Source organism: Eretmochelys imbricata, chromosome 8, assembly GCF_965152235.1.
Source record: "Eretmochelys imbricata isolate rEreImb1 chromosome 8, rEreImb1.hap1, whole genome shotgun sequence".
In the NCBI taxonomy this organism is placed as follows: Eukaryota; Metazoa; Chordata; order Testudines; family Cheloniidae; genus Eretmochelys; species Eretmochelys imbricata.
Window position 1 is genome coordinate 74,795,522 of NC_135579.1, and position 23,272 is coordinate 74,818,793.

The window sequence follows — 23,272 nt, forward strand, 5'->3', positions numbered from 1 at the left end:
AGATTTAATCAGTGTAAAATAAATAAAAGTTTAGACATTTACTCTAAGTCAGTTATGCTAAATGAGTTTTTCCTTGTAAATTAAAATTTGCCAAATCGACAAAAAGTTGCAGATCTTTGCTGCAGTGTAATATGGCAACATCAAGACAACAGACAAAACCCAAAACCTTTTCATGGACATATGCCACAACTCAATGATTTAGGAAGAGCGCATATTAGTCTGTTCAAACATTCATACAGCACATTTAATTTATGTAGAATTCTGACAGTGTTAAAATCAATTGTTTAAAAAGTAGATACTGAATTTTTACAATACAAGATAGGAATTTGATTTACAACTTGAAATCTCATCGCCTGTTTAAAATCATCGCATAATAACAGGCCCCAAGGAGAAGCAATGTTTTTTGTTTACTAAAGAGCAGCAAGGTCTGCTTAGCTCATATCTATTCTCGGTGCTGCCACATTAAACTGTTTTCAATGAGGTCTTTCTGAAGGTTAAGTAGATTAAGCTCAACTTCCTGATTTCACAACAACCTCAAAAGTTCAGTGCATAAATGTACAGATCATTCTATATTCTTAAAGCAATTGCCCTCAAAGTGCAGAAGTAAGTTATTCACCTTCATACATGTTTAATAATGCATAATAGGTACTAAAAATCTTTGGGGAAGAGACCCTCTCTGATAACAGACCATTTAAAATATTTATGGAAGTTTGAAATCAATATTGTTTTAGACCCAAAATCCAATCTAATGCAAAGTTAGTCTGCTGGAGGAAAAAAAAAAAAAGTCTTCTACTGTCATTAAGAAGTTAAGAATAAAGTAGTCAGGAGCTACAAAATAGGTATGTGCTACCTCTGCCTCGCTAATTAGTTACACATCAATCCTAGGGTTGTACTAAAATGGGTGAAGAAACTTTTAGCATGATACAACATTAAGGTAATATTGGTATTTTTGACAGCTATTTTTGTATGATTTCAGTTCCATTACAAAGTTCTGAAGTCACTATGCTGTAGATTTATTTTACCTTGCATCAGGTATGGGTTTGGATGATTTTCTGCCTTTAATTTTGAACTCGTGAGATGTTCCCTCTGGTTCTCTCTCTGCCTTTAAAGCAGCATTTGGTGGCATAGGAGGAACACGAATTCTCAAGCCAAACAAATGCTTCTTTTTCTTTATCTCTTTTCCAGACATAAACCTAAGTGATTAAGAATTAAAATTCAGACATTGGAGAAAGCCGAAAATATCTTAAAAGTACACAAACTGAACATTTAACAAACTAGAATACTCTTTCTAATGCTATTTCTGTGTATCCTATTGTGGTCTCCCCACTCCACCCCAATATGTAATGCCAAGACTGCGAAAAAGATGGAAGTTAAATCGAGTTTTGCTGGTGATCTGGCTTCCAAAACTACCTCAATCACCACAAAATATTCAATGCAGAAAGAGTTCAGTCTATGTAGTAAAAATGCCACCTGCAGCCACCAATAGTTATAATTCTGTGTAAAGTTTCTAAGACAACTGTGGAGGGGTGTGTGTGTGTGTGTGGGGAATCTACATTAAAGTAAGATGTAGAAAGAGCATTTAAAATGTATAATAAAACCTCAAACTTACATGGTCTTGTAATCATTTAATGCTTCCAGCACATGCTCATATCTTTCAGATTTTGGTGTGTCTGCCAGCTGTAAAGTATTAAGAAGTGATTTAACTTACTGGAATTTTCAGTAATAAAGGTCCAATGACCTAGATCAGAGCTCTGCTTGCTTAAAGACTACTGGTTTGGTATCATAGTAGGTCTTGAAGATATAATTTATGGTGAAAGTTGCCTTACCCCACGCATGGGCTATTATAGTTAGTACCCAATGTATTCCATGAGTCTAGGCTGTGCGATTTGCTGCAGAATCCATCCTTGCCAGAGAATCTAAACTTTCATTTTAAAAGGAAATTGTTTCTTGTAGCTCTTACAATTTTTTAGAAAACCTCAACCAGAACTTATAAATACAATAGAATTATAGACTATAAATTGATGCAGTGTTGTCTTCATGAGCCTGCAGATATCCTGGAACAAGAACTCTGTGGTGTTAAATATTCCACTGAGATGAATGGGTTAATCCTGAAAGTACAAGACAGTTTATATATCAATATTGTTAACTATTTAATTGCTGATCATTTTAGCAGACATATCCTGCTAAGGGGCCTAATTATTATTTAATCTAAGGTTGCTCAACACCACTCAGGAAGAGTAATAGAGGTTTTACCCCCCACTTTAACACTTCCTTTCACTATCTGAATAGTGTAAATAGGGTTTAGTGTAAATCAGAATTAGGCTCAAAGTGTTTACCCCACAATCCTAAACTTCCTCTTATGGTGCCACAAGTCCCAAATGGTTTCTTCCCAGCTACCAAAACCTGCATCTTTGCCCCTTAAAGCTTATAGAATGCATTCATGAGTTGCCAATACAAAAAAAAAAAAAAAACGACTTAACCCTAAGAACTGAAGATATGGGGACAACATAAAATAAATGTAACTTACTATTTAAATAGTAAGTAACTGGCTCCAAAGTACTGACTTCTCCTCATTTTCATATTTAACATCTTTTATTTTTTTTTATTTCAGTGAAGCTTCCACATACATTCTATTCTAGTTCCCCAGAATTTACATCCAGTTTGCTGTGGAGTATGTGGACCTTTGACTATATAGTCAGGCCCAATAATTTACCACAATTCATGATCAGGACAAATATCATGTAACTGAGGGCTGACTGTTACAATTTGCAACAAATTACAAACACATACCTCTAAAGAATACAAAAAAGGGAGGAATAAAAGGGGGAAAGGAAAAGTAATCAAGGAGAAAACCAAAGGTAATTTTTTTTTTAAATCCTTTCTATTTCCCCACATCTATAAAAGTGGTGGCAGAGGGGCAAGGCACCACATTTAACACTTCATTTTTATTAGTATAATAAAAAGCCCACAAAAGTGACGCAACACTGTGTAAGATAAAAGTTCTACCAGAACCCATATCCAGGAAAAAATTGACTTCACACAAGCTAGCTTTTGGGTATATCTACACACACATGCACCCCATGATTTAGAGTCTCTGAAATTCTGGGGCCAACAGCAGATTTTGCAACTGTGCAGGACCTGAGCTACAGAATCAGTACAAAACTTCTATAACAATTCTATCACTCTAAAAACAATGACACTGAAATGTTAGTTTTAGGAGTCTGGTTCCAGTCCACCACGTTCCTCCTATTTTACATAAGGGTCAAGAAACTTAGCCTCTTATTAATTTAAAGATGCACTAGTCTGAAGGAAAAATCAAAAAGTTATTTCTAAACACCATGGACTCCTCAGCAATGCAAGGAGAGATCTAGGAAACATTTATACTCTATACATTTCTAATAAATCACTGCTTTGCAAAAACCCAAGATTTACCAGCAATATCAAAATACAGAGTTGACTAGCACAAAAAAAAAAAATAGTGAAAAATTGTTTCTCCTGTAGTGGAAGACAGGCATGGAGGTTACCACATTTATACCCAAATCTTGAAGATCCCCCCACTCCACTTTTCCTCTACTGTACAATACTATCTATACTCTCCTAGTTCATTTCAATCAGAAGGCCAAATTCTGTAAAGGAAGCACTTCCTCTGGCAGCTTACAAACGCTGCTGCTTGACCAGCTGGAAGTGCCACTTAACAGACATGAGTGAATTTTCCAGCTTTATATCCTGTTTTCATTCTCTCTATGCCATAATGGTTTTAGCAACAAGTTTTGTTTATATCAGAGGATAGTTATAAATAAAAAGGTTTACTTCTGCAGCATTTCTGGCCTAATAGTAAGAAACCAGAAATTAAAACCAGATATCAAGTCCACTTGTCATGCAATGTATTAAAAGGTCATGGCGCTTGCTGGAATATTCAATTTTTTAAACTTATTGAAATGCCATGAAAAGTGAGTACTCACCACATTCTCTACTATTCTGCTACTGTATTTCATTATAGATTAACACATTTACACTTTTGCTAAAATAAGTTATATTTCTGAATACTCTTAGGAAAAAAAAGCATAGAACACATTGACCTGTTCTTTATTATTTATATAAAAGGCTCTTCCTACAAATGATCAATCAACTTCAGAATTAGCAAACAGATGCTATACATCAGATTCCAAGTAATCCAGATACCTCTATCACAATAATTCTGTTTAATTACTGCTATTTAAGATGGGTCATAATTATGACTCAAATAAAAGTATCCACACCCAAAACTTTTTGAACATAGTTACTTGAATGTGTTTTTCCAGAATTCAGGAATAGTGACAAAGAACATGGGTTTGAGATCTAAAAAACCTGAATTTTGTGTCTCAAATTTACTTTGGCTTAGACAAAAAGGACTATGTAGATATATTAATTTATTCAATTTATTGAATTATTAATATTGAATCAGGATATAAACTTTTAAAAGCCAATTAAATACAGTATCTGTATTCAGAGCTGTCCTGTCGATAGGACGGACCGCGGCAACCACCCTGGGCCCCATGCTTTGTGGGGCCCTGCGCTTCAGGGGCACACGGGGTCCAGGGCAGCCTGGGGGGTTAGCGGCGGGCCTGGCACCGGCAGCAGCGAGCAACCGGACCCAGACTGCCCAGCATCGCTCGGGGGAGGGGGCAGAAGCCGGAAAGAGGTGGGGTGGGGGCAGAGGCTTTGGGGAAGGGGTGGAGTGGGAACAGGGTCTGGAGCTTATTGGGGGGGTCCCCCGGGCCCCAAACCCTCCTAGGAACAGCCCTGTCTGTATTTAATTATGTCTGTCATTACCTATGCAGAACTACAACCCCAGGTGTTAACACTTGTTCTCCCTAATCAGACTTATCGGGGAGTAGGTTTGTTTAGGGAACTGAATTTCTTTAATCCTCAGGCAATTACCCAGCAAATCAACTAGCTTGAAAATAAGCAGCACAGTGGTGCAGCAACAATAGGTTGCCTTATGTCACTGGAAAAGAGTAAAAACAGTCTACTGACAATACTCGGCGGCACTGACATACTGATCTTCTGTGAAAAATGTGTTGGCTAAATTTTACAAAAAAGCTTGCAATTTAGTAAAAAAAAGAGAAAGATGAACTGGTTTTTTTTTAAATTATAAACAAAATTTCTACCCCATAACTTATAGATGTCAGCCAACATTTTTCAAAACACCGAATATGGCAAAAGTATTAATAGTAACAAATATTTTTTGAGGTGGTTAGAATGCAAAAAGCATTCTATTTCAGCACTTGAATGATTCAAAATACTAACTGACAGATCCTAGGTAAGTCATGCTTAGATGTATCTGCAGTAATGTAGTGCTTCAAATGTTTTTTAGAACACTAAAATTTATTTTAATTATTGAGATATGGAAAGAAAATATTATGATTCACTTTTTTTTGAAAAACTAAATATATACTCTTACAAGAACAGCATATGTTTAGGTGGTTTTTAATTAACAGCTTCTGTCATATATGGAAAATGTTTGCAGACTTCAGTTTCTCTTCATTTTCCCCTAATATTTTCTTATTAAGGACTATTTTAAAACCAATTCACAGACATTTGCTACTTCAGGTGTCACAAGCTGCTAATAAGCTTGTGTTCTGGCTTTCACACAGAGTTACTTTGACAGCTACTTTTAACAGTTTACTAATCTATTTAACCTCTTGGGTACTTAATTTGCCTGGTCAGTGGGCAGGAAAATGCTTACAGTTTTGTGATATATTTCTAAATGGAAAAAAAAGGAAGATACAAAAACAAACAAAGATTCAGTGCTTGGGTATAAACAATGAAAGTGGTCATCTCAACAACAAACTATGCAATAGTTATCTGGATCACACTAAATTTTATAGCTCAAAAAAGTCTATAACACTTAAACGTTATGCTGAATAGTTCTAGGAGTCTATTAAAATCATATGTCTCATTACTTTGGTTTCACAGATTTTAAGGCCAAAAGGGACCATTATAATAATTTAGTCTGACCTCCTGCAGGCCGCAGACACTCACCCAGTAGTTTTGTGAATGTATTGACTGCTAAGAGAAACAAAAACAAGAAAAGAATATTTCAACTACCTACCTCACCAGGGTGCAATCTATCCCAGTTTTCATTAATGTATGTCATAAGTTCAAGCTCTGAATCAAAGTATTTCTTCTTATGAATAACACTTAGGTTGTAAAGGCATAGATGTGCTATATCTACCCTAGAATTCAGAAATATTTAATCAAAAACATTAAGTTTTTATTTCTTTAATTTTTTACAAACCATTAGTCCTTGAAATAGCTTTGCACAAAAATATTAGCACAATATGGCTAAAAGAGTACAAAGCCTGATTAGAAACAGTCTCAAATCTCCAAAACAATATTCTTATAAAATCTGAACTTATATCCCCCTTTTCTGACTTATCTCCTGTTTTTTCCCTAGGCCTCACCCCACTGCCATGATGTACTTTTAGCTCCAAAGTTTGTTTAGATCTCAGAATATTTTACTGATGCAAGATAAATACAAGAATTTAACACTGGCAAATTAACATCAAATGAGTTTCCATAAAATATTCATTCATCTTGCAAGTTATTCAAAATATTTGGTGTTTGTATAGAGGAGCTAAAGTTAACAAGGTTCAAACAACAACTCACTTCTAATTCTCAACTTGGAAATTCTATTGTAAAATATGTCAAAATGCTTATTAACGTACACACTGTATTTGGCTTGCCCAGTGACAGTACTCTACTTGGGTAACAGATCCTGTTTAAAGAAAGGGAGTACTTGTGGCACCTTAGAGACTAACCAATTTATTTGAGCATAAGCTTTCATGAGCTACAGCTCACTTCATCGGATGTTGTAGCTCACGGAAGCTTATACTCAAATAAATTTGTTAGTCTCTAAGGTGCCACAAGTACTCCTTTTCTTTTTGTGAATACAGACCAACACGGCTGCTACTCTAGATCCTGTTTAGACTTTTAAGTTTCTCATACCCAAGCCAGCCAGTGGTTTGTAATACTGCATTGTCCAAGGAAGAGGACCCTAGATATCATGCATTAACTACATGACTAAGGACACACAATAACTAGCTTTGAAGGAGACCTGTCCTTTGTTTATAGAAGCAGTGGGTACCACTCAAAAAGGTCAAAATATAAAGTGGATGATCTTCAGGTTTACAAAGAGACATGACATGTCCAGGAGAAAAGTGGGTAGAGGGTTACATTTTTCTTTTTTAAGTTGTACTTACCATCTCAAGGGTAAACGTTTGAGGTACTCTGGTCCAGAACTGCAAACTGAGCAAATGAATGTATAAAACCTAAAACAAAAAATAAAATCAGGATATTAAAAGCCAAAGCTGACAAACCTAACACTTCAGATGCCTCCAGTTAAACAGCAAGAGAACTAAAACTTCACTTTGTGGTGTCTTCCTTAGAAACTGCATTCTAAAATGCTTTGAGAGTTATGACTATTTTAATAATAATAAATGTTTAAATACAAATAGAAGATTAGAACATGCCACATTTTAAATAAAAACAGCCATAAATCAAAAAGTTCAGTTCAAGCTTCTTACCTGTCACCGAAAAGCATTGGCTTTTGGAGACACTGCACACAAGCCTCATGAAACCACTGGTTACATTTGCAGCACTGTAGCATCTTTAAATACCAGCTTCACCAACAGAAATAAAAATAAGACAAGTGTTACAATAAACTGCTGCAAATGTTTCCTCAATACAGTGTGGTCATATTATATTTAGAAAGACTATTAGGTCAAAGTTGACCAAAAATTTAAAAATAAGATTTTATTAAGTGTATCATCAATAGAGATATTTCAATAAATTTTAGTTTCATGGTGAAAATGACTAGAAACTGTCTACAAACAAGGGAAACTGACTAGTCTACTCTTGTTTATTCAGGTGGAAGAAATGCAAAGAAGAAGCAGCTGTAGAATAAAATAAATTCTGTTTACTATGTGAACTCTTTACTGTATATGTACAGACATTTATTTAAAAATTAAAGGGAAAAATTTTTCTTCTGATAACATCCTCTTTAAATTATCAGTTAATTTTCAAGAAAAACTGCAGTTAATTAGGACCAACATCTTTTATTACTCTAGACTATTCATAAGTAATTTGGTTCTTAAAAAAAAACTAATGGTTTTTTTTAGTGTAATATAAACAACATGATACATTGCTGAATACCTTTGAAAGGAAAAGCTACATCTCTTCCAAATGTCAAGAAATTAGGTTCATTTTACAAAGATACCACTTTTATATACGCCAGACATCCCTCTTCCCACTTTCTCAACACCGCTTTCCCAACCTTAACATGAGTGCCAGTAAAAGTAGTGAGATTCAGATATTTTATGTAAAGTTCTAAGCACTGTGCCAGGTAGCACTTAGTATAAAAATGAGTAAGACACAATTGAGCAGGTCAGCAAACAGACATATAATAACTGCAGCCATTTCATAATTTTCAAAGTAGACGGTTAAGAGTCTACTCTACGATGACTTCAGCATGCACCATTGCAATAAACGCACTAACAGCAATGAGGCACAAGCAGCATGAGGACACCAGTCGCAGGTCTGTTCTCTGTGTTACCCTCAGGAATGAAATATCACCTAAAAACACTACTGCCTGCTGAAAATAGCACCGCTACTCAGTGCCATTGGAATAGGGGCCAAAATTGTGTTTGCAACTGCACAATTCTGTCATTCCCCTGCCCCCCCACACCCTTCCCCATGGCAGGCCATATTCATAATGGCTGCAGCTGGAGAGCAGTGCAGTGGGGCGCAAAAGATGAAGTGTGAATAAGCATGCCAAATTTAAAAGAGAATAAGGGAAGGGAATTCTGAAACTTACCTTCAGCTTTCCATTGTGGCTGTAAATATGATACAATATGATAGATCTGCCTGTTTTATCTGTAGCTGCTGATGTTGCGGCCTGGAGTGGTGCCCCCTCCATGCACATGCAACACGAGCAGGAGGAGGAAGGTGCAGACTGAGAAGACATGTTCAGTGAGATCCTGCAAGCCAGTGCTGCATCAGACTGTAAACATACCAGAGAGCCTAGAGGAGGAAAGAGCAGACAGGAGAAAGACCCAGGAGTCCCAGCCGGAAGACAAGAGGGAGATGCATCAGGACATAATGGGGCTTCTCAGGCAGCAAATACAACTGATGCAGACTCTTGTTGTCTGAATTGACAATAAGACTGTGTCCCAGCTGAGTGTCAGAGGCCGAGTCCTGGTCAATAACGTAGTGTTGTATAAACGTGTGAGAGGATGTCCAAGTGGCTGCTTTACCTATGTCGGTGATAGGCACATCATTCAAAAATGTGGCTACCGATGTGGCTACAGATCTCGTGCAGTGTGTTCTGATCCATGATGGAGGTTGCAGTTCATGCTAGATGTAGCAAAGTTAGATGCAGCCTGAAATCCATTTGGAAAGTCTCTGCTTAGATATGTGTTTTCCTTTGGACCGTTCTGTCATGGAGAGAAACAATTTAGGAGTCTTTCAGAACACTGGTCCGTTCTAGATAAAAGGCCATGCCCTTCTGACGTCCAGAGTGTGGAATGCCACCTCGTTTGTTCTTGTGAGGTTTAGGAAAGAAGATGGGAAGATGAATGGATTGATTAACGTGTAATGAAGAAGGGACTTTAGGTAGAAACTTTGGGTGCGGCCTCAGAGTGACCTTATTTCTTAAGAAAGATCGTATATGGTGGGTGTGCCATAAAGACCCCTAGTTCTCCTACATGTCTTGCAGACGTGACAGCAACGAGAAAAGCAACTTTCATGGACAGGTGTAGTAGTGAGCACTTAGCCATAGGTTTGAAAGGATCACTTGGGAGGGACTGAAGCACTAGAGTGAGGTTCCATGGAGAAGTTGGGGATCTGGGTCAATGTTACGTACGTCCTATAGGAATCTTCTGGTAATCGGATGTGCAAAGACTGAGACCCCATTGACTTTGTGATGGAAGGTTGTGATCGCTGCCAGTTGAACTCGTATAGAGCTCATTCAGAGATCAGATTTCTTAAACTGGAGTAAGTAATCCAGGACTACTGGCAGGGTAGAGATAGTGGATCAATTCCATTGTTTAACCACCGCATGTGGAATCTCTTCCACCTGTTGAGGTATGTCAAGTGTGTAGTTGGCCATCTGCTGTTCAACAAGATGTCTTTAACTTCCTCAGAATAGATCATCTCCTAGCTTTGGAACCATTGATGAGCCAAGCTTTCAGGTGGAGTGTCTCCAGGTTTGGCTGCAAAGTCTGGCCTGCATCCTGTGACAAGAGGTTCGGAAGAGGTGGGAGGACACAAGGTGGGCATGAGGACCAGCTGTTGTCAGTATGGATACCAGGTTTGTCTGGGCCAGACTGGGACTATCAGGATGACTTTGGCTTGGTCAGTTCTGATCTTGTGGATAACCCTGACCAGCAACAGGGTCGGGGGAAAGGCATACAAGAGAGGCGCATCCCATCAGATGAAGAAGGTGTCACCCCTGGATCTTGGTCCCAAGGCCTGCTTTGGAATAGAACGCTGGACATTTGCTGTTGACTTGTTGCAAATAGACTTATTATGGGGAAACCCCATTGTTGGAATATGTTGTGAATCACTGAGGTGTTTATTTCCCACTTGTGGTCGTGGGAGAACTTTCGGCTAACATGTACGCAGTGATGTTCTGAAATCCTGGTAGGTAGGTGGCTGATAGGGAGATATTATGTTGAATACACCCTGTCCACAGCCTTTTGGCCTCTGTATATAGGGAGTGTGACCTCACTTCTCCCTGTTTGTTTATGTGGAGCATGCAGGTCACGTTGCGTCATGATCTGCATCGCCTGATTTTTGATCAGAGGCAGGAAACGTGTGCAAGTGTTGTGAACGGCTCACAGTTCCAAAATATTTATGTGCAGTGTTGATTCCAAAGAAGACCATCTGCCCTGGATGGTGAGATGGTCTAAGTGGGTGCCCCACCCTAATATGGAGGCGTTTGTTCTGATTATCAGTTGGGGGCGGGGGAGGGGGGGAGTCTGTAGAAAATTGTGCAAGAGGGTCCACCACGGAAGGGAGTCTGACTTTTTTTGGCACGTTTAAGAGTTTTTTCAGACTGTTTGTGTGGGAGGTACATCGTCCTGAGCCACACTTGCTGGCAGCACATGTGCAGTCTGGCTTGTCGAACAACATAAGTGGTCGCCATCACGTGTCCCAGTAGTCAGAGGCAGGTCCTGGTGGATGTTTGTGGACTGCTCACCGCGGTACTGATCAGGTTCACCAGGGTGACAAATCTGTGAAGTGGTAACGAGGCTTTCACTTCTAGCAAGTTTAGATGGGCCCCAATGAATTCCAGTGCTTGAACTAGTGTTAATGTTGGACTTTTGACGGTTTATTTGCAGGCCAAGGTTTGTGAAGAGTGACATTGTCTTGTGTGGCTTCGATGGCTTCTTTCCAAGTGGGAGCCTTGAGGAGGCAACCGTCTAAATATGGGTACATCATGACCCCTTGCTCGCACAGGTGGGCTGCTGCTGCTGCCACTGCCAGAGCTTTGGAAAACGCTTGGGGAGGCATGGAAAGGCCAAAGGGCAGTACCGTGTATTGATAGTGATCCTGTCCAAGGACAAATTGGAGGAATCATCTGTGTGCTCGATGAATAGTGACATGAAAATAAGTAGTTTGCAGCCCTCGACCTGCAAGATCATCTTGTTCCAGAGCTGGAATGATTGTTGCTAAAGTAACCATCCAGAATGGTCATGTTTTTACAAATTTGTTTAGGGTCCTGAGATCGAGAATAGGTCTCAATCCCCCAGACTTTCTCTGGGTTAACAAACGAACAGTAACAGAATCCCTCTGTGTCGTAGCGGCACTGGTACTACTGCACTGAGTTGCAGAAGGTTCTCTATTTCCTGTCTTAGGAGGAGCTTGTGAGAGGGGTCCTTCAGGAGGGATGGAGAAGAACGGGATAGAGTATCTTGTTTTGATGACTTCCAACATCCATTTGTTGGAAGTAAGGGTTTGATATATTGAGTAGAATGGTATTACATGACCTGTAAATGGACGATTGATGGAGAGTGGTGTCAGCACTGGTAATTGGGGGAGGTCTGCTAAGCCCTTGACCAAGCCTTCAAATTTGATGTTTGGGATAGTTTGCTGTGGTGTGGTGGGTTGAGAAAGTTTGTTTTATGCTTGGGTGGTTGTCTGCGCCACTGAGGATCGTATTGTCTCTGGGCCTGTTTAGGACGTTGCGAGGTGTAATACCTGCCCTGCTTATGTTTTGTTGCAGGTGTATATATGCCAAGAGATCTGAGAATGGCTCTCTAATCCTTTAGCGAGCGGAGGGATTCAGGTCTTACCTGTGAACAGTTTTGGACCCTCAAAGGGGAGGTCCTCTACTGTGGATTGCACCTCCCTTGGAAACCACGACAGGTGAAGCCAGGAGGCTCGGCACATTACAATGGCAGTAGCGATGGACTTAGCTGCCGTGTCAGTTGAATCCAACGATGCCTGAAGGACCACGCAGGCCAACAGGTGTCCTTCTGAGATGAGTGATGTAAATTGTTCTCTCTCTCTTCAGGTATGCAGCCAATAAATTTAGAGAGAGTTTGGAATAATTCATGTGGTTGTATTTTGCCATTAGGGCTTCACAATTAGCAATTCTAAATTGTAATGTCGCTGATGAATAGGCCTTGCGGCTGAGTAAATCCAGTCTCTTCCACTCGGTCATACTCGGTGGTCCTGGAATAATGTTGCTGCCACGTTTGTTAACTGCATCTACCACCAGAGAGTTTGGCTGGGGGTGAGAGAATAAAAAGTCCAGCCCTCTCAAAGGGATGTAATATTTTTTATCCTCCTTCTTACGTGTAGGTGGGATTGTGGCAGTATATCGAAGAGCTTTGTGCTGTGAGTCAGTGACTTCCTCAAGAGGCATTTGGAGCATGTCAGCCATCCTTTTAAATAGATCTTGAAACTGTTTGAATTCATCTCCGGCAGTAGGTGGCGGAGGCATGATGGTCTCATCAGGCAAGGGAGGAGGGTGGGTGACAGGAATAGCCTCCTGGTGCACAACCTCCTCTGTTTCCTTGAAAGATTGCACATGGGAAATGTCGAATGGTGCTGCTGACGCTGGTGAGAAGACTGAGCTTCCCTGGAACCCCTCGGGGGTTCAGAATAGTATTGGCTGTAGGCTGCCCAAGGGTCCCAAAGGGCCACTGTGGTGGGAAAAGTACTGGTGGAGGTCCCCACGGGTGTTCGTACCACCCCTGGAAATCTGATCTGTGGTGATGCCTAGGCTGCACTTGTGGCTCAGATCTGATATTGCCTTGCAAAAGTGAGGAGTGTTGGGATGAAAACACTTGCTTGTCTTCCTCGCTAGAGAAGGCAGGGTGGTAGTGATAACAGAAAGGCGGTATCGGTACCAAGGAGAGGTGACTCAGGTGCCAGGGCCACTGACAGATCCGTAGGTACAAGAAACGGTTGTAAGTTCGGTACTGGCAGGGCCATCTGCATTTACAGGGTTGCACAGGAAAGGCAAAGGACCTTAAACTAAAACTTATGGAGAAGTCCCTCCTTCCAGCCTCGGACCCAGGGCCACAAGCTTCTCCCAGCTGCCAATCACCAAATGCAGCTTCTGACAGGGCTCCCTCCTCCTCAACCCTGCAAGGGAGGGACATGCAAAGAGGAGAGCTACCACCTCTTCTACGAAGTCCACATTTAAGAAGAAGCGTTCCATGACTCGGGCTCCAGCATTGGTACCGATTGTACTGTGGCAAAATACCTATGACACAAAATACCTATGGCACAGCGCCACTCCACCTCTGCCTCCACTCCAGTAGCTACTTTTCCTCCTTCGACCCTCAGATATTATGAAGGATACAATAGACAGCTATAACCACTGGGATATTTTTCTCACTGAGATCTAGTCTGGTGAGTAAACACTGCCAGTGCCCTTTCAACCCGATGAATGTACATTCAAAATTGTCATTCTGTGCCGCTGAGTCAGTAGCAGAATCTTTCCCGGATGCTGTTGAGGTGACCAGTGTTTGGCTTTGTAAGACAGAGGAGCAAGAGGTAGGCTGAGTCCCCAAAGACCATTATTGGCATTTCAACATCACTAATGGCAATCTGCCAGTCAGGAGAAAACATCCTGCTTGCAGCTTCATGAACAGCCCTGTGTTCTTAAAGATGCAACTTTCCCCGACCAATCCACACAAATGACAGTAAAGCATCCCTGGTGATCTACCAATTCTTTCATAACCACAGAAAAAGTAGCCCCTTCTGTTGACGTACTCTGCGTGGGGCCAAAATAGGGATATGCATGCCATCTTCCACCCCACTGCAGTTCGGGAACCCATAGCTACAAATAAATCCACAATTTCTTGCACATTAGGAGTGTCACAGTTCTGTGTAACAGGAGATAAATGGCCCTCTATATTTGCATAATAGCCCCCACTGTGGATTTTCCAACTTCAGAATGATTTCCCACTGACCAATAGCAATACAACGCTGTAAGCCTCCATGGTGCTATCACCACTCACTTCTCAACTGCCAGTACAACTCTCATTCTTATGTCTATGAGAGGATTGGGGCAAACTCAGCTAACAGATCCAGGAACGTGACCTTACACATCGTCTAGTGCTGCAGCCATAGCTTGTCCCATACCTGCGCTACGATGTGATCCCTATCAATCTGTGCTTGTTTCTCAGGCCCAGAATGGCCCTGTCTGCAGCTGCTCCATGACCATCACCAAGCTCCAACCGTTTTTCGTTATGTCCCTTAGCAATACGTCTTGAAACAAATCATCATGATTCCCCACTGTTGCAGTATCTCCTGCGGCTCTGCAAATACCAAAGGATCATTCATTCTCTGTTTGCAATGTTCATGACAACAGCACAGAGCTGTCCAGGCTCCATGCTTTTGTCAGAAATCGGAGACAGCAACAAGTGCTGAGAGAGTTTGTGGAATTTTTAAAAAGGAGCAAAAAATCATGGGATAAGGATGGCATTAAGGGGATGGAAAAAGTTGCATTATGGGAACTTGACCTTACTCCCAGTCACCCCTGCATGCCCCACAACGCATTGCGAAAATTCCCTACAAGGCACTACACTGGAAGGTGGTATGTGGCACACTGGGATACCTATCCATGGTACACTGCACTTTATGTCACCACAGGCACTCCCGGTGAGTACATGCACCAGCAATGGAAACAGCCAAGTATGTAGGAGCACTATACTAACGGTACCAGCTTCATGCTGATGCACCTTGCATTAACCAGTTTGTAGTGTAGACATGGCCTGAGAAGTGTGAATTGCCCCATTCATAACAAGCCCAATCCACTCATCCAAGGAGATACCACAGCTGCTGGGGCAGGTACAGGAAGGCACCCAGCTTCACCCTCTCCCCTCGGGGTAGCGAGAGAGGACCACCTCCTGTGCAAGGGAGTAGGGGGCCTCCTAATGCCGCTCTGGAACAAAAATGAGTCCTTTTGCCACAACCACTCCAAGTGAGGGGCTGGGCATGGTAAGGAGGCAGAGTCATAAAAGGCCCCATGTGTACTATTACCCCAGATTGCTTTAATTTGGCCCTCACGTAAAGTCACACTTCTGCAAACCCTTATTCAGAGGGGTACTCCTGTTATTCATGAGAAGTCTTAGGGCTGGTCTACCCTAATGCTGTAAGTCGATCCAAGTTACATTCTTCAATGTAACTTAGGTCTACTTATAGCGGTGTCCACACTGTGCTATGTCAACGGCAGACGCTCTCCCATTGACTTTGTGTCCTCACCAGACCTGGTAAATCGACACTAGTGCATCAGTGCCAATTTAGCGGGTAGCATAGACATGGCCCTACACTAACTTCAAAAGAACTACTCCCAGGAGTAAGGGTTTGCTGAAACAAGAACCAAGTGGCTAAATTAAGAGGCTCTTACCTCAGTGTAATAGCCTCTAGACATCCTCTGAGAAAAGTCAGCATTTGCAGCTTCAAACCTAATTTTTGAAAGCTACAAATCAAGTCATTTCTTCAGTAGAATCTCATTTTAGGCACATCTGTCATTCACTACTCCTCCAGATAACTTAAAAATATGTACATTTGCCTTAAAGTCAACTGTGCCAATATCAAAATTCAACTCCACCGTTTTCTCTCTCAGTATCACAGTTCCATTACCACCGCCTATAACTGCAATGCCACCAAATACTCTATATCTTTGACCTCAAATATAGACCAGAAATAATGCCATGAAAGCAGTTATTTTTGTAGAAGGCGTTCACAGCTACAACTCTCATTGGTGGCATGATAAAACCTGAACAGATAGCTAGATACATGTGAAGACATGATGCAACAACATAATGCATCAATTTGTATTGTTGTATCTAGGAACTCTAGTCATGGACCAGGACCCCATTGTGCCAGGTGCTGTATAAAGAACAAAAAGATAGTCCTTGCCCCAAGGACTATGTTTACCACAAGACACATTGAAATAAAGAGTTGAGCTTTGAAATAAACATGTTTATTAACTGCGCCTCAGCCCACCATCGTACACACTGAGTACTAAAGAAAAATAGTTAGGCCCTGATCCTGCAAACATTTAAGTAAAGTTAACCACAAGCCTAAGTGCTTATAGAATAAGGGCCAAAGTTTGTAGAGCTGCATGAAGGAGAAAAAGCTTTTGATGGGAATTTATATTTACTTACTCTCCAGGGCCTCCACAGTAGCAGTAACATTGCTGGGCATTGGTTTTATGGCCTGCATCCCATTCAAGGTCTGCTACATTGTACGGTAATGTTTGCTTCATGACTTGTAGCGCTTTGGCATTTGGTCCTTTCTTCAGCGCACCACCCCTCTGGAACAAAACAGATCCATGGTTTTTATAAAAACAATAAGTTAATTATGCCAATTTCAAAATCTTTCAACACAAAGGCATATACAGTTACAAAAATACTTTTATAAGAATTTTACCTGCAATTTTGATATACCAGCTATTTTATTAAAAATAGCCTTTGAAAAAATATCAAATTTCATAGCTTCCAATTGACTCACAAAAATTTCCCATCCAGATCAAAGCCAGGAACTGTGGGAAGTCTCTCAAAAAGCACTAGTTTTTATTTGTCACTTTCAACCTCACACTTAAAAAGTTTTCATTAACCACCATACAAATACTATGGAGGAGTAGGTGAACAAGTTATGTCAGCCCGATAGTCAAAAATTTGTTTCCATAACACACCTTTGTTGTTGTTGCAAAAACACACTGTCGACAGAGCCATTTATCATCTGAATCAATCACGCTGGAATCAATATTTGGTGTGTGGCACAGCTGATGGTAACCTGAATTCAAAATACAGATTTTATTCTTGTAACGAAACCCATTAAAGACTTTACCCATATTTACAGGAACTAAAAAGTTTTAAAAAGAAAAAAGTTTAAAACAGAAAGTAAATGTAAAATATCCTTCATTTAAGTAAAAAGATTATAATCAGCTAATAAGATCAATAGGGTTCCAAATGCTCTTTTTAAAGTTCTTGTGGTAAAAACTACATTCACAAATCAAACAAACAAGAACTTTGAAAGGTTACAAAACTCAAGCCAAAAGTAGTCAAGCATCCACCCCTGTTCTGGCTTCTTTTGCCTTTCCATTGGTCACAGCTGAAAATAAACCAAAATGTCTTAAATGGAACAAACATCAAGAAACAGAAGTTACCTTGGCCACATTTATCACATATAACCATTTCATTAGGTGCTTCGGAATACTCTTCCTGACATATTGTACAGACCATTTCCCCACTTTCAGTGGCTCCTAAAAATAGACAAAAGTGAAAATTATATATTTAGAATTTTCCCATTTCTTTCTCTGTTTAGACTAAAACCTTTAGTTAGGAGTCACACGTGTGTGCATTGCAGGGAGCAGATTCATGCTATACTGAGTAATTTTTTGTTGACTGGAAATCTGCATGCTTTTCCAGTTTGTAATGGAATAGAAGCCATGTGTCTCTCATCTTGTTTATTCACCATGCTATTTCATTGTCACAAGGGTCAATATTTATAAAAAAAAGTTACCTAAGCTATAATTGCAAATAATTAATGTTAAGACCAGCTTTCTGTTTAAAGCTTGACTCTTCTAAGTGCTCTAGAATCTATACAGTTTCTTGGATTGTCTTGAAATTTGGCGTGCTTCATGGGGGCGCAGGGTTCTGTTAGTAATCCAAATTTGGGGCCATCTGAAGAAGGGGATTCCAAGATACGGCCCCTGGCTGGGGAAAAAAGCCAGCTTTGGTAAAAGTGGAGAGATTCTGGCAATCTTTTTTTGCTCAGACACACAGATCAAATCAGGGTTCTTATCGCATCAGGGTCTCCAACGCTTGAAGGTTACCCCCTAGAGAGTTCGGCTCATCAAAAGCCTCATGTGCTTATTCAAGCAGATAATAGATTATAATGGCAATGAGCATGTGAATGTGCAGAGAGAGGCTAACTATCGGGAAACACAGGGCAGAGAGGGGGTTTAAATTTATTTTGGAGAAATGCAATCTAAGTACAGCACAAGATTCAGAAGGTGCTGAAACTATTTTTTGGAAAGAATAAATTTCACATATGAGAATTCACTGGGAATGGAGGGATGATCGAGGTGCAAGACTAGGCAGTAATAGGGAAGGGGATAAATAGGAATGAGTGGTAGGGGTGGGAAGGGGGGTTGGAGAATATGAAGGATAACAGAGGAATGTAGGGGCTAGTTGGACCTGAATTTACCCCTTCCACGTGTGCTGGGAAACAGCAAAGTGCTAACTTTCTGAAGAGGGCTGAACCACCCTCCCTGGGCTACTTCCCCATGGCCTCCTCCCAACACCTTCTTTTTCCTCACCATAGGACCTTCCTCCTGGTGTCTGATAATGCTTATACACCTCAGTCCTCCAACAGTCCGCATTCTCACTCTCAGCTCCTAGTGCCTCTTGCTCCCAACTCCTCACACGCATACCACAAACTGAAGTGAGCTCCTTTTTAAAACCCAGGTGCCCTGATTAGCATGCCTTAATTGATTCTAGCAGCTTCTTGATTGGCTGCAGGTGTTCTGGAGACAATTAAGACAGGCTGATTAGAAGGTTCCTGATTGTTCTGGAACCTTCCCTGTTACCTTACCCAGGGAAAAGGGACCTACTTAGCCTGGGGCTAATATATCTGCCTTCTATTACTCTCCTATAGCCATCTGGCCTGACCCTGTCACAATGGGTAGGAAGTGACTTAAATTTTACAACTCCTTCACACTTGCAGTCAAGATACCATCTAAACCTATATTTTCCCCTACCCATCATTAGATCCACTGCTCTCATATTCTACCTCAGTACTCCTAATACCAATGGCAACAAGATCCCAGAGCCCTGCTATTGAGCACCTCCATAATTCTGTATTGAAGCAATGCAAACTGGAACCTCAAGGTACATATGCACCTCTTTTCTTTGATAATACACATGGGGCAGGGCACCGTGCAGGATTGGGGAGGTGACTCAGACCCAAATCTCCTTGTATCACAATCACAGCTCTTCTAAACTGCTCCAACTTTTTTCTTCACTGTTCAATACAGCTGCACCCAACAAAGTGAATGCACCCGGAGTGTATGCAGCTAATTCTTAGTGGTTATTGCCAGGTCCAGGGAGGGTACAATTAAGGTTGCATGAGTGCTTACCTTAACTATTTCTGGGTTCTTAGAAGTTTGAGTTTTGCTAAACCTGATATTCTGGAGGGGCATGAGCTATAACCAGCAACCTTAACTCTGTATTAACAATTTTTTTTGCTATTTAATATAGGTGCAGAACCAAAAAGATGCATCTTCAAGTTCTAGATAGGCAACTGGGAGCTTTGTTTTGTATGCAGAAACACATTATGTTCAGTAATTTATTGTGTCTTTACATACAGATCTTGTATGTGCAATTTATGTTCATACCTTTTGAAAGATTTGCCCATAGTGCTTTGCATTTTCTTACCAGTAAATACACTGTTAAATAATCCTCAAAAATCCTGTGAGAGGGGAAATCACTATTTATATAAAACCATGTACATAAGTGTGCAGCATTAGTTTGGCCCCATGTCCATTTGACTAGACCATATTAGCACAAGTTTAGTTGCTGCTGCAGATGAAGCACCATAGGCACTACACACAAACAAGAATGTGACTTTTTAAAATGGAGATTTTGTTTTTTTCTTAAAAATTGATAGAAATATGAGGACATTTCACATTAAAATGGCAGGAAAAATGTTTGGCCTAACAAATAGGTAGCAGCAATGACCAGGTCCATTTACCATTATTTACACATGGCAAGGAAGATGTGACTGTTCCTCACTGATGCAGATCTTGCAACTGTCATCCATACCTTTGTCACCTCAAGGTTACACAACAGCAATGCACTCTAAATAATACCTTAAGCCATCTGAAAGCTGAAGATGGTTGCAAAATCCAGTGGTGCACTTGATAAGTGAACTCTCTCACTGCAAGCATATTAAATCAGCACTTCACAATCTGCACCAGCTGCCTGAGGGTTTCTGGTGAAGTTTAGTGTGTTGTTCTTGACCTATATGATTTAGGATTTACCAATCTGCAAGACTGCCTGCCTCCCTCCCCCACACATGCCATGGTTTATTGATGCTGGGTCTTTAAAATGTACTGTATTTAGGATGTGTTTTTCACTCATTTCAAGAGAATACCACAGACACCGTACTTTAGCATTTAAATTATTCTAAATAAATAAAATATTGATGATAATTTAATTGAAGTTCTTGCCTGTTTGTATATCCTTCCAGAGAACCCAGGATTTGGAACTGTCTTCAAATATAACGAAGCAGCTCTGTTTCAATTTGTTTATCTGAAAAACAAAGATACAATTACGATTTTGTGAATATGTAGAAATGTTAAATAAGGAAGAGTTTTATTTAACATTGTAGTCAAGCTTAACGTATGATGCTACAGGGCTTCCTACATGTTTAAAAATTAGTTACCTTTTTGATAGTTCCAAGATAAAACAAGCCATCTGACCACCTCGCTAGGACATCCTGACCTTCTTCAAATTTACACACTGGCTTTTTGGTTTTCTGTCCATCCCGTAAGGACAGCTTGGCCAAGGATGTTGGTGTCTTTTGGTTTCGAGGTAAAGTAGACCGCTTTTGGACCAGTGAATTACCCACCCCTGTAGAGTTTCTAAAACAAAAAGAAAAAACTAAATTAGGATAATTTATTAAACCTGTCACTTGTACTTCAGTCTGCCTTAATAGCACTTACAAAGAAAAGCCTCTCTGCTAATCTTCAGAACTGTGCAATAATTCAATAACTAAAACACATAGCCATTAAAATTCAAAAAGTACCAAAACAATTGAGGGAATCCAATACTTAAGGGGGAAAAGGGAGGAAGGAGGAGAGACTGGTTCAACGAGACAGGTAAAAACAAATTTGTAAGGTGACCTATATAATCATTGTTATTATTCTATCGTGATAGAAATTACCTGTCTAAAGGCAATGTGGATCTAGATAAGAAAACTGTCATTTTAGTAGCTCAAAAGTTACAACTCAGTTCTTAGAACAAACTGTCCCTTCTTCCAGGACAAGCTGCTCATCTACCTGTATTTAGATCCCCTGGATGCTCTGGCTGACCCAGTGTATCTAACTTCAGCCTGAAAATGAAAACACCCCCCATCTCATTTTTTGAGTACACAGAAAGGCAGAAGCAGCATTCTGCATGCCCAGACCATTGCTTTGCTACATTTCTTTTCTAACTTCACTCAGACAGTTGAGTTACAAACTATACACTAGAGAACGCATGTGGCAGACTGTCTCCAAAGTACACTATGGCAGTGGTCCCCAAACTTTTTAAACACGTGTTCCCCCCTTACTCCTTCCACATCTCCACCCTCGGAGCCAGGGACGCAGCCCCAGTGGGTATGGGGGGGTGGAAGGACAAGGACAGGTGTAAGGGGGCCGAGGCTGAGGCCACAGCCAGGGGTGGGAATGGAGATGAGGCTGCAGGGCAGGGGCCAGGAGAGGAGCTAGGTGGCATGCCCTCTCCCCCCCACAGGAACTTGCCTAGGCCCTAGACACATACCCCTAAACGTTCCTCAGTAAGCCCCACAATTTGGGGACCTCTGTACTACGTAATACAACGATCATTTGGTGGCATTTATGAGGAAACTGAGGTGGGAAGCAAGTTTTCATTTTCCACATAAGTTTGGATAATTTATATACCCAGAATTTAAATAAAGTGCAGCACTTAGTACAGCAGCCACAAATAAAGTTCCATTCATTTAGATCACGGTTTCAGTTGTCCTAGCCTCTGAAACAGCAAATTATTTCTTAATCTATATAAAAAGACAGTAGTCAAACAAAACTTTAAAATAGCTTAAGGCAAGTCTACACTACAAACTTGCATTGGCATAGCTGCAGCTCTTCTCAGTTTAATAACTCCACCTCTGTGAGAAGTGATAGCAATGACTATGGAAGAAGCTCTTCTGATGACAAAGCACTATCTATATAGGGGATTAAAGTTGGTACACTACTGGGATAAACCAACCCAAATTACGCTACTCCAGCTACATGAATAATGTAACTGGAGCCAATGCTCTCCCTTCGACTTATCTTATATTCTTCCCAGGGAGCTGGAGTATCAGAGTCAACCGGAGAGCGCTCTGCAGTCGGTTTAGCAGGTCTTCACCAGACCCACTAAACTGACACCTGCTGCATCAACTGCAGCAGCGTAGATCTCCCTGATAGTGAAGACAAGCCCTATGTCGATGAGAAGCGTTGATTTTTTCAAAACTCTTGTGATGTAATTATACTGAAGTAAGTGTGTAGTGTAGACCTGGCCTTAGTTATTTTATCTATTTTTAAAGGTCATCTGAAAAAAGATTTGTTTTTGTTTTTTTAAAGTTGTACTTGCACCCATTTTCTTGATTGTCATGTAAAGTTTACACCTGTCTCCCCTCCAAAGCAAAATTTTTTTTTTCAGCTTAAGTTTTTAACCTTAAACGTAACAAGAATATCAAGTCTGGTCTTCTCCAGTTTTATTGAATGATCTCAGGGATGTTTATTGTGAGCTTTAACCCCTTCAAGTGGGAGGTGTGGATTCTTTCACAAAGGGTTCCTGTATCCAAACCGTTAGTCACTGAAGTAAAATGGGTGTTAACAAAATAAAAAACAGTTTTAACAATCTAACTAAAGAATTCCATTCCCTCTCAATTAGGCCATGTCTACACTACAAAGTTAAGTTGAGTTAAGTTATGTTGACATTTATCCACTGCTGTAATTAAACCACAGTTGCACATC

The 23,272-nt window shown here is 40.5% G+C and overlaps 1 protein-coding gene across 3 annotated transcripts in view; it reads right to left on the bottom strand.

The window, feature by feature from the left end:
- MTF2 (metal response element binding transcription factor 2) overlaps positions 1 to 23,272 on the bottom strand; it is a 48,729-nt gene that overhangs the window by 4,628 nt on the left and 20,829 nt on the right. For all 3 annotated transcript variants that reach the window (XM_077823708.1, XM_077823707.1, XM_077823709.1), the window contains exons 2-11: positions 20,959 to 21,157; positions 20,744 to 20,825; positions 17,678 to 17,773; positions 17,204 to 17,304; positions 16,674 to 16,822; positions 7,569 to 7,664; positions 7,245 to 7,313; positions 6,095 to 6,218; positions 1,610 to 1,677; positions 1,023 to 1,193 (exon numbers count right to left, since the gene is read on the bottom strand). In XM_077823708.1, coding sequence (XP_077679834.1) covers positions 1,023 to 1,193; positions 1,610 to 1,677; positions 6,095 to 6,218; positions 7,245 to 7,313; positions 7,569 to 7,664; positions 16,674 to 16,822; positions 17,204 to 17,304; positions 17,678 to 17,773; positions 20,744 to 20,825; positions 20,959 to 21,157 — 1,155 coding nt within the window. The remainder of the gene's footprint in view (positions 1 to 1,022; positions 1,194 to 1,609; positions 1,678 to 6,094; positions 6,219 to 7,244; positions 7,314 to 7,568; positions 7,665 to 16,673; positions 16,823 to 17,203; positions 17,305 to 17,677; positions 17,774 to 20,743; positions 20,826 to 20,958; positions 21,158 to 23,272) is intronic.